The sequence below is a fragment of the Cavia porcellus genome, unplaced genomic scaffold, assembly GCF_034190915.1.
Source record: "Cavia porcellus strain 051 isolate PalLab524CR breed Dunkin Hartley unplaced genomic scaffold, mCavPor4.1 scaffold_1, whole genome shotgun sequence".
Classification (NCBI taxonomy): Eukaryota; Metazoa; Chordata; class Mammalia; order Rodentia; family Caviidae; genus Cavia; species Cavia porcellus.
In genome coordinates this window covers 107,051,776-107,064,891 of record NW_026947484.1, presented here as the reverse complement: position 1 = coordinate 107,064,891, position 13,116 = coordinate 107,051,776, and the positions used below count along the sequence as shown (strand labels likewise).

Sequence of the window (13,116 nt, the reverse complement as noted above, 5' to 3'; positions counted from 1 at the left end):
TATATGGCTTTTTTGAGTGGTTTTAAGAGATGAGAAGGTATTTCCAACATTCCAGAGTTTAGACAGTGGTCATAATAAAAGCATGATGGCAAAAAATCACATGGGATCTATGCAGCAGTGTGCTGAAATTTTAATAGGAGTTTCAGGACACATTATAAAAACTTTTTTTTTTTTTTTTTTTTTTTTTTTTTTGTCTTTTTCCTTTTTATCGGTACCAGGGATCGAACTCACGACTGCCTGCTTGCAAGGCAGGCGCTTATGCCGCTGAGCTAAATCCCCAGCCCCAAAACATTTTTTTTTTTTTTTTTTGGCTTTTTCGTTTTTATCAGTACCGGGGATCGAACTCACGACTGCCTGCTTCCAAGGCAGGTGCTTATGCCGCTGAGCTAAACCGCCAGCCCCAACATTATAAAAACTTTTGATGCCAAATTTAGGAGTTTACCTTTTTTTCTTTTGAGACAGGGTCTCACCATATAGTTTGGGCTGGCCTCAAACTCACAGAGATCCTCCTGCCTCAGCTTCCCAAGTGTTAGGATTATAGGTGTGTACCACCACAACCAGACAGGTGTTTGTTTTTAAGCAAGTAAGCAAATGGGAACTATGGAATATTTTAAGTTAGGAGTAATAGGATTGGATCTTTGTGTTAGGAAATGTAATTTAGGGGCTGGGGATTTAGCTCAGCGGCATAAGCGCCTGCCTTGCAAGCAGGTAGCCGTGAGTTCGATCCCTGGTACCAGTAAAAACGAAAAAAAAAAAAAATCTGAGTGGAAATGTAATTTAATAACTTTGTGTCTATGGGCTAAGAAAAGACATTAAAGGGAAGCAAACAGTTGACTATTTCAATACTCCTGCAAGACAGTAGAATCTACACCAAGGCAACGGCAATGAAAATGGGAGACAGAAGAGAACACCGGAAATTAGAATCTACAGAGTTTAGAAGCTGCCTGGACTCAGGGTAGGAGTAGTGGTAGTAAGGGACAGGAAAGATGAGGCAGAAAAAGGAGTTAACAACAGCTAAAGTGGGAAAAAGGAACACCAGGAAATACAAGGCAAAAAGCAAGAATAGATGAAAATAGGAAGGTCAGTAGAACGCACCACACTGTTCCTTTCACATTGCGTTTTGGTGAACATCATTTAAAATCCTCCTCCTATTATACTAACCAAAGGTTCTGTACCTGGTTGAGCAATGGGGTGATGGCATCATCACAGCGATCTAAAATAAGCAGCAGCGGAGGAACCTCTGTTCGGCGGAACTCAAACAGCTCATATTCTTTAGATATCACTTGCTGTGGTAAGACAGAAAGATGGCTTGGTCAACCAGTTAGTTGCAGATAGGGATGATAAAAATACTATAGAAAAGTCATATTTGGTAGTTCTTCATGTCTTCATAGGCCTTCCATAAAAGGATTCAATGTGTTTAAAAGGTTAGCTAGGACTTGAAACCCTACTTAACGAGTGGTTTAACTGGATCCCAAAAGTTAAATAGCTTGTGGATATTTCATAGGTTAAACCTAATAGCCTCAGCTCTTGTTCGTTTTGAATTACCTAGACCTATTTCTTTGTCAGTAAACCAAATACAATGTCTTCTCCTTGGCTGTATAGAAAGATTCCTGATAGCTTCTGAAATATGATAGAAAAATGAATGGCCTTGATGTTCTGAAAGCAGGACAGAGAATGCATACTTTAACACATTCCGCAAGTGTCTTTGCTGCCTCGGATGAAAGCTGATAACGAATAACAGGACACTTCTTCAGGGATAAAAGGAGAGCTGTCAGCCCTTGAGTTGTTCTGGATAGCTGGGCTGGATCCCAATTTCGACCCTATTATTAAAAACATTAATTCAGAGAAATATATTTGAATTTTCTTTTACAAGTCAAATTATTAGAGAAAAAAACATGTCTAACCACTTACTGATTTAACTCCCACTCACAAAATTAACTTATTTTTTTTATCCTTCCCTTCCATACCTGACAGCAACCCAAAATATTGAGGGAAAACAAATGTGGATTTACTGCGATGTAATCACCATAAAATTCCTGCAAATAAAAACACCAAGATCATTAGTCAGTTCACGAACTCTAATTGATTCAAGCAAAAATATTGAGTATGTAATATACTGTGATAAAGCAAATAGTAAAATACAGGTGTAAAAGAATATAAAAAGTTCAAATAATAACTGAGTAACAATAGTCACCTGAGTGAATTAAAAGAACGATAAAACAGTAATAATGATTAACCTCCTAAAAAGAAAAATTTTGAGTGTATACCCTATAAGGTATTTCTGGAGACCATATATTTATCAATTAATAAAAACACCACTTTAGGATATACTGTGTTGCACTCAGATAAAAAAAAAAAGAACTTGTTATCCAATGTATTCTCATGAGGGAGAATATGATTTAAAATAAATTGTTCTTTTTAGCATAACCTTCTGAAAATTGAAACTCAGTTTATTTGTGGCTTCTGAATACAATATTTTTCGCTTAGATAACAAATAATATTCAAACATTGGTGATAAATGTATTTAAGAACACGAAAATATTCACGAAGGACATATGTCCTAATATGATTTATACTACATAGCAGATAGAATAAATGTTCAGGAGCTAATAAACTTTAATCTAATACAAAAGCCTAAATATTACCTCTCTAAACATGATATTCACAAAGAGAACTTTAAGAAAATTTAGAGCCCAGGATTTAGCTCAGCGCGTGCCTGACAAGCTCAAGGTAGTGAGTTTGATCCCCAGTACCAAAAAAAAAAAAAAAAAGGGAAAGAAAACTTATGCACCACCTCAGCTTTCTATTCTCTCTCAATCAGGCATAATCTTGTTGATGAACATTCTTCATGTGGCTTATAAAACTAACATAGGACACACCCTCCTCTTGTGAAATCCTTCCTACCAATTCATCATCTTCCCATTGATTCCTTTAATTCTATTCCTATCAAAGTTGACATTCTTCCAAACTTTCTAAAGTATAACCTGATGCAATGTATATCTATTTTATGTAATCAACAGTCTTCTTTTGAGACAGCACCTCCCATATTTTTAGACTTTTGTCTTTTAAAAGGGCCAATATAAGAAACGTGGTACAGGATCAACATGTTTACCTGAACCTCAGCCACAACTTCCTGTTCATCAGCTTCAGCTAATGACTTCACATCACTCTTGCTGATTACATTACTGAAATCTGAAACACACATGAATGTGGTTGTCTCAAAGGAGATCATTTCTGCTGCAATTAGATATAAATGGACCTGAGAGTTAAAGGCTAATGAATAAGTTTTATGTATTGTGGTACATATCAAAATAACACACCTTCAAATTGGAATGAGTGGCACAAACATGTTCAAATCCATAAATTCACAATAACACTTAAAAAAAAAAGAACTATCACTTGAGATATTGCAAAAGGCTAGGGAACCAAGTCACTGAAATGCAAGTGTCAAAGAAAGGGAAAGAAGAAAGCTTTTTAGATTGTCATATATAAATTGTACCAAATAGTAGACAAGAATATTTTTTCTTTATAAAAATATTCTATTTTAGCTGGGGATTTAGCTCAGTGGCACAATGCCTGCTTGGCAAGCAAGAGGTCCTGAGTTCAATTCCCAGTACAAAAGAAAATTCCATTAAAAAAAGAAAGAAATGTTAATGACAGAATATCATTATTTTCTCAGTACATAATGAATCAATAGATGGATCTACACACTGAGCGTCATCAGCTACTAATATCACAAAAGGAAGCAACCAACACAATCACTCATCACCTATTAAGTATTCTTGCCAAAAATAAATTGAAACAATCTAATTAAGGTTCTATGTCCATTTATGAATTTATAGGTGCAAGAATTGAGATAATTTTAAACTGCAAGGAACATGCAAAACTACCCACAGGGGATGCAATTGGCAAGACCTGGGGTATAGAAAATTTAACAGCTTCTTCAATAAATAAATTACATGGAAGGGGGGACCTATAAAAGATTTAAGAAAATCAATATATTGACTAATAACAATGTGTAGACTTCATTTTGATCTTGAGTCAAATAAACAATGAAAAAAGACATGAGAGAACTTGAAATCTGAACACTGATTATTTGAAAACAGGAAGGATTTCTCTTCCTTCTACTTCTTTCTCCTTCCCTTCATCTTATTTTTGGATTGGTGGGAATCAAATCTAGAACTTTGTAGCCAGGCTAATGTTCTATTACTGCTATTATGGGGCTGGGGATTTAGCTCAATGGCATAAGCACCTGCCTTGCAAGCAGGTGGTCGTAAGTTCAATCCCCAGTACCGATTTTAAAAAAAATGCTATTGTGCATTTTTTTTTTTTAAAGATGAGTCTGTATCTTTTAGATATACTTACGGAAGTATTTGTAGAGGAAATTGTCTCTGTATCTCTCTTTTTTTTGACTGGGCATCAAACTCAGGGCTTTGTGTGTGCCAGGCAGGTGCTGTGCTATTGAGCTAAGTCCCAGGACCTATATAATGTGTTAGACGTGCTTCAAAGAAGATGCCAGAATAGCTAAATAAGATCAGGCAGAGTTTGATAATTGTTGAAACTGAGTGATGGCACATTGTGATTTATTACTATTCTGCTTTTCTCTATGTTTGAAAATTTCCATAATAAAAAATTTTAATAAAAGGTGGAATCTATAATACAAGAGATTAAGTAGACCTAAAAAATATAAAAGTAAAATTATAAAAAGTGAGATCAATGGGTCATTTTAACATAAATTGTACTGAAAATTATTAATGAATAACATTAATACGTTAACATTTATTTTAATTTACTTCAATCAAACAAAATTCTGAAACTGACTGCCCATCCTAGGTATTTCAACAGCCTATATTTCATAGGTTTTAGTATTAACTAATATAATTTTTTCTTCTGCTTCACAGTTATAGCCCAAGTCAATGTTTAGAACCAGAAGAGTAAATACCAGACTTACTGTCTTTTATTAATCTTGACCACTGGATAAAAGAATTCAAATCTTTCACCACATTATCTCACTTAATTTTTAGCAAAGGACTTAATTTTCAGCAAAAAGTCATTCTATCATATATCCATCTAATATTCCCTGCACTGCCAAATTTAAATATATATATATTTACATGAGACTAAGGACCTGGCTTGTGATCAGCCTAAAAAATACTAGAATAAGCCAGGTGTGGTGGTGCATGACTGTAATCCTAGCATTTGGGAGGCTGAGGCAGGAAGACTGCTATGAGTTTGAGGCTAGCTTGGCTACATAGAGTGTTCAAGGCCACCTTAAATAACATAGTGAGACCAAGTCTCAAACAAAACAAAACAATCAACAAACTAGAATAACTATACACCTATCAAGATATTTAAAATAAAAAAACAGAAGTAGCACCAATGTTTGTGAGGATGCAAAGAAACTATATCACCCATACATTGCTAGTAGAAAAACAGCAGTCATATAAAACGGCATAGTCATTTTGGAAAACATTTGGAAGTTTCTTAAATATGTAACTACCATCACACTGAGCAATTGTGCTACTGGGAATTATTTTATCCAAAAGAAAGAAAGACTATATTCACATAAAAATTTGTACAGAGACATTTATAGCAGTCAAAACTGAAAACAAAGGGCTAAAACTCAGTGGAAGAGCACTTAACTGATATGAACAAGGCTCTGCGTTCAATCCTTAGCATAAAAAACAAAAACAAGATTAAGAAATTGGAAACAACTCAGATGGGCTTCAATGGTGAATAAACAAACATACAATACAACCAACATAGACTACTACTCAACAACAAAAAGAAATGTACTATTGACACAACTTGGATGACTCTCCAGTGAATTATGCTAATGAAAAAAGTCAACCCCAAAGGTTAGATGCAAAATGAGTCTATTTACAGATTGGGGGGTGGGTAATAGGAATCGAACTCAGGACCTCGCATTTGCCAAGCAGAAGCTGGGCTACTGAAGTATATCACTGGCCCTACAGAATATTCTTGAAGTGACAAAATTATAGAATGGAGAACAGATTAATGGTTGTCAAGGTTACTGACTGGGCTAAGACAGCAAAGGAGATGTGGCTAATGCAAAGGCAGTATAAGCAATCCTTGTGGAAAAGACAATGTTATGTAGTCTGATGTAGCAACGTTAATATTTTGGATGTGATCCTGTAATTGTCACCGAAGATGCAAAATTAGGGAAAACTGTGTGAATATATGGGATCTCTGTTATTTTTTACAACTACATGTTGTCTTATTAGTCTTTCTGCTGCTAATAATACTGCAGTCTGAGCAAGTTATAAAGAAAAGAGGTTTATTTTAGAAAACAGTTTAAGGGCCAAAGCTCATGATGGCCTACTTGCTGGCAGAGTTCTAAGGCAAAGCATCACATGGTGAGACAGGGAGATCTAGCCAAAGAGGCTTTCAAAACAAATGTACTCAGTACAGTTACCCATTAATCACTGAATGGATTCATTTTTTCTTAAAGATTCCATTTGCCCACCGCCTAACATTTCATGATAGGACTGAAATCCAATACGAATTTTGGAGCAGACAAACCATACTTAAAACCATAGCACATGTCAATCTGTAATTATTTCAAAATGCGGAGGTTAATTAAAAAAGAAAACCTGTAGCTTCTAGCCCCAAGCAAACAAACAAGAAAAACTAAGATGAGAGACTAAGAGCCCATTTTTACCTCCTGGAGTGTTTAAAGGCCAATGAAATAAAGTATGCAACAACTCTTATAAAATATAAAATCTTATTAAATATGTTAATTTTGGGTATCTTTACTAAATAATAGTATGTAGAGAAGCAAATATGTATGTCATACAATCTAAACCCTAAGATCTAAAGTCTTTAAACTTTACGACTTCTCAGATGCCATACTTAATATTAAATTAAAACATTACCCAGACTATACTAAGCCTGCAAAGATCAATGATGACATCTAGAGGAGAAGAGATGTAACTTCCATAGCAGAAGGTAATAGGGCAGGGAAATTCACACAAATCCTAGACTAACATAAAGCTAGTTTTGACTTCCTCTATGCACTACCCACCTAAAACACTTGTGTACATGTGAGATCCCTACCTGATACTTGAAATTTCATGAATTACATAAGTGGCAAAGTAAGATTTCTTTTCCTGAGATAAGGTTTTGCTTAGTAGTCTAGGTCAGCCTCAAATTTACGGTAGTCCTCCTGCCTCAGCTTTCCAAATGCTAGGATAACAGGTGTGCACCACCACAGCCCACTTGGATGTTTTCTATGTAAAATAAATCTCTGCTTTTTTTGGGGTCTTTTTGAGACGGGGTCTCACTATTTAGTTCAGGCTGGCCTTGAGCTCACTTTGTAGCCCAGGGTGGTCTCAAACTTGCAATGACCCTCTCCTGCCTCAGCCTCCTGAGTGCTGGGATTATAGGCAAGAGCCACCACACCCAGCTAAATCTCTGCTTTTCCAACAAACTCAAGTGTTTCTCCCCCTCCAAAATAAGCCAATTTCTATGCTTCCACTCATAAATGAAAAATACAAATAAGTATGTATTTTTATGGAGATAGGACATGAAAATTGACTATTTAAAACTTTTGACTTCGAAAGCATGTTGAAAGGCAAAGTAAAATTTAAAAATTGCTTAAGCAAATCAATGGTGAATGAAAATCATATTTAGCTCTTCGGAAGAGAATGTTGGCCACTAATAATTTAAAAACAAATTGTGTGATGGATTCAGTGAACTTAATGGTAGGAAGTGCACAAGAAAACATACAGCTGAGATTTAAGTATACGACTGAAACAATGAGCCAATGTACTTACAAATAAAATATATACTGTATTTGGGTCTTCGAAGCTCCTGAATCAGATAATCCACATTCTCCTATGAAATAAATAAGACAATTGCTTAAGTGAAAAAGTATGCCAGGAGTGGTGGTGCATGCCTGTATCTCAGCCCTTTGGAAGGTTGAGGCAGGATGATTACAGTTTGAAATTGGAGAAACAGTAGGAATTAAACTACAATGGACCTTACAGGCAATAGGAAGTGTTTTTGTTGTTTTGTTTTTGAAGACAGGGTCTCACTATGAACTTGAACTCACTATGTAGCACAGGCTGGGCTCAAAATCAAAGCCATCCTCTTGCCTCAGCCTTCCAAGTGGTGGGTTTACAGGTGTGCACCACCATCCCTGGCTCTAAAAATTTTATTTTTATCATAAAACCAATCAAATGGGATAAGGGTGCAGTTTAGTGGTAGAGTCCTAACATGTGCAAGGCTCTAGATTCAATTTCTAATATCAAAAGACAAAATAAACAAGAATTCCCTACAAAAAAACAATCAGAAGGCAATCAAGGATTTCAAATTGGGGCAACATGATCAGATTTGCATTTTGGAAAGTACATACCATACAAGTGTGACAAAAAAAATGCATGCAAGTTGAAGAATATGAAAATGAAGTAAGTAGGTATACAAAATAAGACTGAAATAGGAAAGGATTTTTAAAGGAGATACTCAAGCTAGATTTAAAAGGTGATGAACAAAAGCTAACAAATGGCTGAAGAATCTTTAAATAGGGGGAGATAACAAGCAACAAATAAGGGATAGAAATGAGTAGGTCAAGAGATAGTAAAAAGGCCTAGTTAGTTTGGTGGAAAGAAGAATTGGGACATACAAAAGTTGGATCCATAAGGATATCCCAAACCAGTAGAAGGAGTTTTGACTACTATATATTAAATATAGATTAAAAAACAAAAGGAAAAATTGAGCTATTATACGTTCCTGAGCACAAAAGTGAATAAATAGCAAAGGTTCAAAACACCGATTGTGGGGCTGGGGATTTAGCTCAGCGGCATCCCTGTACCAATTTAGGAAAAAAAAACACTGATTGCTATTATAACATTTAGTGGCAATGGTGTTCAGGGATAGATATGGAAGTTAATCCAGAAATAAGTAGTGATATGGGTCTCTGTTAGAGTAGTTAATGGCTTTAGGAATAGGTGTGAACCTAAGACATCTTGAAGGAAGAACTGGCTGTTAAATGGTGAACTGAGACATGGAAAGAAGAATGAAAGTTATAATTCTAATAAATCAGGATCATTGATACAAGATGATAATACAAATTTATTTGGCCTTCTTAATGCTTTCAGAGCTGAATGTTCTGCATTTGCCTGGTTAGACGGCAGCTCAGTTTATGTAGTACCTTCGTAGGTCGAAGAAAACAAATTGCCTTCAGGTGCTTCATGATCTCTCGATTTTGAGAATCAATACGTTCAAAGAGGTACACTTCCTTCTGAAGAATCTCCGATTGTGTATATACCATACTCACTATGCCAGTCTGCAACGAAATAAAATTAACTAAGGTTATGATGGTCCAGAAAAATTGATATAAGCATCAATATTTAAACAAGATTTTCATTAAAACTTAACTGGTTAAGATAAATTCTAACATGTGAAATAATATTTACAAACATTCAAATCAGGTTGTAATGAACAAGAATGAAAAACATGTTCTTCCTGAAAACAATTCATAAATTTCTTTTCCATCGCCTACACTTGCTTTCATTCATTCATTATTTCTCCGTGGCCAGTACACAAGCTGTCATCTCAGCTTACGCCCCAACAGCTTTGCCTTAAAAACACAACGCTGAATGGAAATAACAGGGCCATGTCAAAGTCTTCTAAGTGCTCTGTCTCACATACAAACGATTTCTGGCTCTCATGAGACATCGCTCTGGATAGAAGTCGTCTCTGGGCAATAGTTCGAACCATTCAACTGAAAATCCACCGGGCAAGCTTTATACAACTTTTCAGTTCTGTACAGAACTGACCCTCATTATCTTTACCTTAATGCCAAATCCTACAGTGGAATGGGACCGGTTATCCTGAGGTAGGGTTCCTCGCCAAACACTGAACAAAAGCAACTCACCGTCTCTTTATCCATAAGAAGCACCTTCATGCCTGGCCCGCTGTCCTCTATCATTTTCGAAATGTACTGCTTCACAGCAAAAACCACATTCATTGTGGAGGACTCACAGGTGCCCGGCAGCCCTTCCCGCCCCCTTTTTCTAGTCGAATTAACCCCCAGCCTCTGGGCCGGATCGCAGCTGCTTCCGTCTGGTGGCGCAGCACTTCCGGGAGTCCGGGCAGCTCCAGGGTTGGGAGTTGTAGTTCCGCTGCGGAGTCCGGAGTCAGTCTTCTTTGGCCAAAGGAGAAAGCTAGTTGAGACTCCCTGGGCTGGTAGACAGTCGCAGAGTTCCGACCCATCGCCAACCCGGAGGTATCGGCAGCGTGGACTCTTCTATTCCTCCTGGCTCCTGGTCCAGTAGTCTCGACTGCAGCCTGAATGCTGTCCTGTTTGGAACCAGAATGGCGCCTCGCAGCATGGAGCTGACTCAGCTACAACACCGATTGAACGTGACCGGGATCACTGTTTGTCATTAACGCTTTCTCGGGTGGCAGTGAGGTATAAAGAGAAGGAAGCTGGCGTAATGGTCGAGGCCATTTAGTCCTGGGAGGGGCGGCATTTGGTAAATCAGACACAGTATTTGCTGAGGCAGTGCCTGAGAAGAGTCTTTCCCGGCTCCCTGGCTTTCGACTAAGGCGGGACTGTGAGTGCACGGTTTTGGGGCTGAAAGTGCGGCCGTATTGATATTCCGAAGGCAGAAGCAGCTAAAGTTGAACGAGTGTTTGTTGAGTGAATGAACAAAGGGAATCCCTTTTAGGGCGGTTTTTGGAGAGGCCTCAGATTGATTCCCTGGAGCGCTGGGAGCTGCGGTCCAAGGGGCGCGAACGGTAGGGGGCTCCTGTCCCTTGGGGGGGGGGGCAAGCAAACTAGCGTGGTATGAGGAGCTAAAGGGACATTGGCAAAATTTTATTTAAGAAACGACAGAAGTTTTAAGTTAAAACTGATCTTAAAGTCATCAATTTTCACTTGTCCGTATCGAAAAGGCGGGCGGGTGTTTGTTTTCCCGTACCTTTATTTTGGGGAATTGTAAAGTAAGGAAGATAACAAGAAACAACTGCAAGAAATCTGTGACTACAAATGCTTGTAAATACTTCTACCAAAATAATGACCAGCTTAATTTTTTCAGTATTACTAAATAAATTCTTTCACTGTATAATAAAACGCATACAAGTAAACTAGAACTATAGGATCTTGATCTGGCTAAGAATATACAACATTGTGTAGTTTTCAGTCCTTTGAAGATGGAAGCTACTTGAAATATAAATGATCATCACCCCTGAAACTGTAAGAATGTTTTCCTTTCCAGTTTTCCTGCTAAATAAATAACACTTCCCATTGGTCGTTTTACTATTTTTGAAATAAAAGTCTTACGCTATACATTAAAGTAAAAATGTGAATCTTTGAATGAATACTGTGTGTCAGGGTAGGCTATGTGCACTGCTCCCTGTCTAGAACACACTATTGCCAGGAACGTAACTCTTAGCTTCAGTAAATGGATTAAAGAAGGCATAGTTAAAGAAAACAGCTAATTTGGAGGAAAAGATGGAAAAGAAAGAGGCTAGATAACTACAGTGAGGGAGTAGAGGGAATCAGCGCTGAAAGCCGAGAAACTTTTATTCCAAGCCCCTTTTATTTATGTGGTTTGTTATCTTCCCTCAGACTGGCCTTTGTCCCTGTCTGGATATCTGATCTCTACTCTCCTCTGACTTTGATCTTAACCTAGATCCTTTTGGTTTCTTCCTGTCCTTTTGCAATGAATAAGGGGGGAGGGTATACGTATGTGTATGCGTGTACTGTACTGACATTAAAGTGAGAACACGTATACATGTGTAAGTGTGTGTGTTACCTACTAAATAAGAGTCCTTAGGTGGCTGTCTCCGGTCACCCTTGCATTTTGTCAGGTGGGTGAGGGGAAGCTGGCTTTTCCTGGTAATTATGTTGTCTTGGCCTCACCCAAGGCTAGCTAGCTTTTCCTTCTTTTGTCTGATTACCCTACCTGTAGACTATCTCTGAGGGCAAAAACTGTTTTTAGTAAATTTTGTTATTGATCTTAACCCTTGGGACATAAGAATAATTTAGTCATCAAGATACATAGAGCTGGAATTTAGCTCAGTGGCATAATTGCCTGCCAGGCAAGTGTGAGGTTGCAAGTTTGATCCCTGTTATGAGGGGCGGGGGGCAGGACACATAAACATGGATTTCACAGAATATTTCTATTGATAATTTATTAACTTTAACTTTATGAGTTTTATTATATTAAATGAGTTCTTAACAGGAAAAAAATAAAGTATTAAAATTTTAATATTGAGTGTTTATAAAAAAGCATCCGAACTTTCAACACCAGACAGTGAAAATACCAATAGCACTTTACAAATAAACAGCCTTTACTTCAATTATCACACCTAAGGCAGTCTGCACACATGACAACAGCACTTTCCATACATATCACACTGACAGCACATGTTTTGCTTTCGTTGCCTTTTTGCAGGGCATACTTGACATTTCAGTCTTGCTGTTTTGTCAGGTTTTACATGTGTAGTTAACACAAATTATCAATAAAAATTGTATTGTGTGTTTAGAATAGATACCAACATTTTCACATCAGCTATGTACTTGCTTACAAAACTTAAAAGATAGCATTGGAAATCAATTCCTATATGAACTACAATGAAAAGATCAACAGAACTGTACCACAAAAATAAGCTTTGTGTGAGTCTGCTGCCATGGGCCTGGGAGGAAAAAGAACATCATCCCCCCCCCCCCCCTTCCCCAGGCCAAAACACTGACAGGAGGAGAAAAAGCCATACCCTGAGGCTCCATCACCATCAGGAGCATGGGTGAGCTGCTGCCCTGCACCTCTCCACTACCCAGGAACCTCGGATTGGAGGAACCCAGGTGCCTCGCCTCATTCCCTGCACAGTGGGATCAGCAGCCAGTGCAGGAAGTGCGTAGGAGTCACTGCTCCTACACAAAATGTCAAGATGAGGGAGTGAGATGCAATCCCAGACCTCCAGCCCACCCAGAACAAGTCCGGGAGACACAGACACAAAGAAATTAGAAGTCACATGCCTGAAATTTCTGAAATGATAGCAACTGAAGTAAGCAATGTAGTGCTTACATTATTTGATTAATTTTGCATGCCTATATCTGATAGTATGAGCAACTATTTAGAGGATAAT

At 37.6% G+C, this 13,116-nt stretch overlaps 1 protein-coding gene across 2 annotated transcripts in view; it reads right to left on the bottom strand.

Annotated features, from left to right (window-relative positions):
* Vps45 (vacuolar protein sorting 45 homolog) overlaps nt 1-10,743 on the bottom strand; it is a 66,009-nt gene extending 55,266 nt beyond the window's left edge. The window contains exons 1-7 of one of the 2 annotated variants that reach the window (XR_010048589.1): nt 9,899-10,743; nt 9,173-9,307; nt 7,797-7,857; nt 3,113-3,192; nt 1,968-2,036; nt 1,683-1,820; nt 1,176-1,286 (exon numbers count right to left, since the gene is read on the bottom strand). Coding sequence is in view for 1 of the 2 variants with exons in the window: in XM_063252522.1 (XP_063108592.1) it covers nt 1,176-1,286; nt 1,683-1,820; nt 1,968-2,036; nt 3,113-3,192; nt 7,797-7,857; nt 9,173-9,307; nt 9,899-9,991 (687 nt within the window). In the remaining variant the exon portion in view is untranslated. The remainder of the gene's footprint in view (nt 1-1,175; nt 1,287-1,682; nt 1,821-1,967; nt 2,037-3,112; nt 3,193-7,796; nt 7,858-9,172; nt 9,308-9,898) is intronic. The other variant, XM_063252522.1, reaches the window with a different exon arrangement.
* Nucleotides 10,744-13,116: the final 2,373 nt, after the last annotated feature.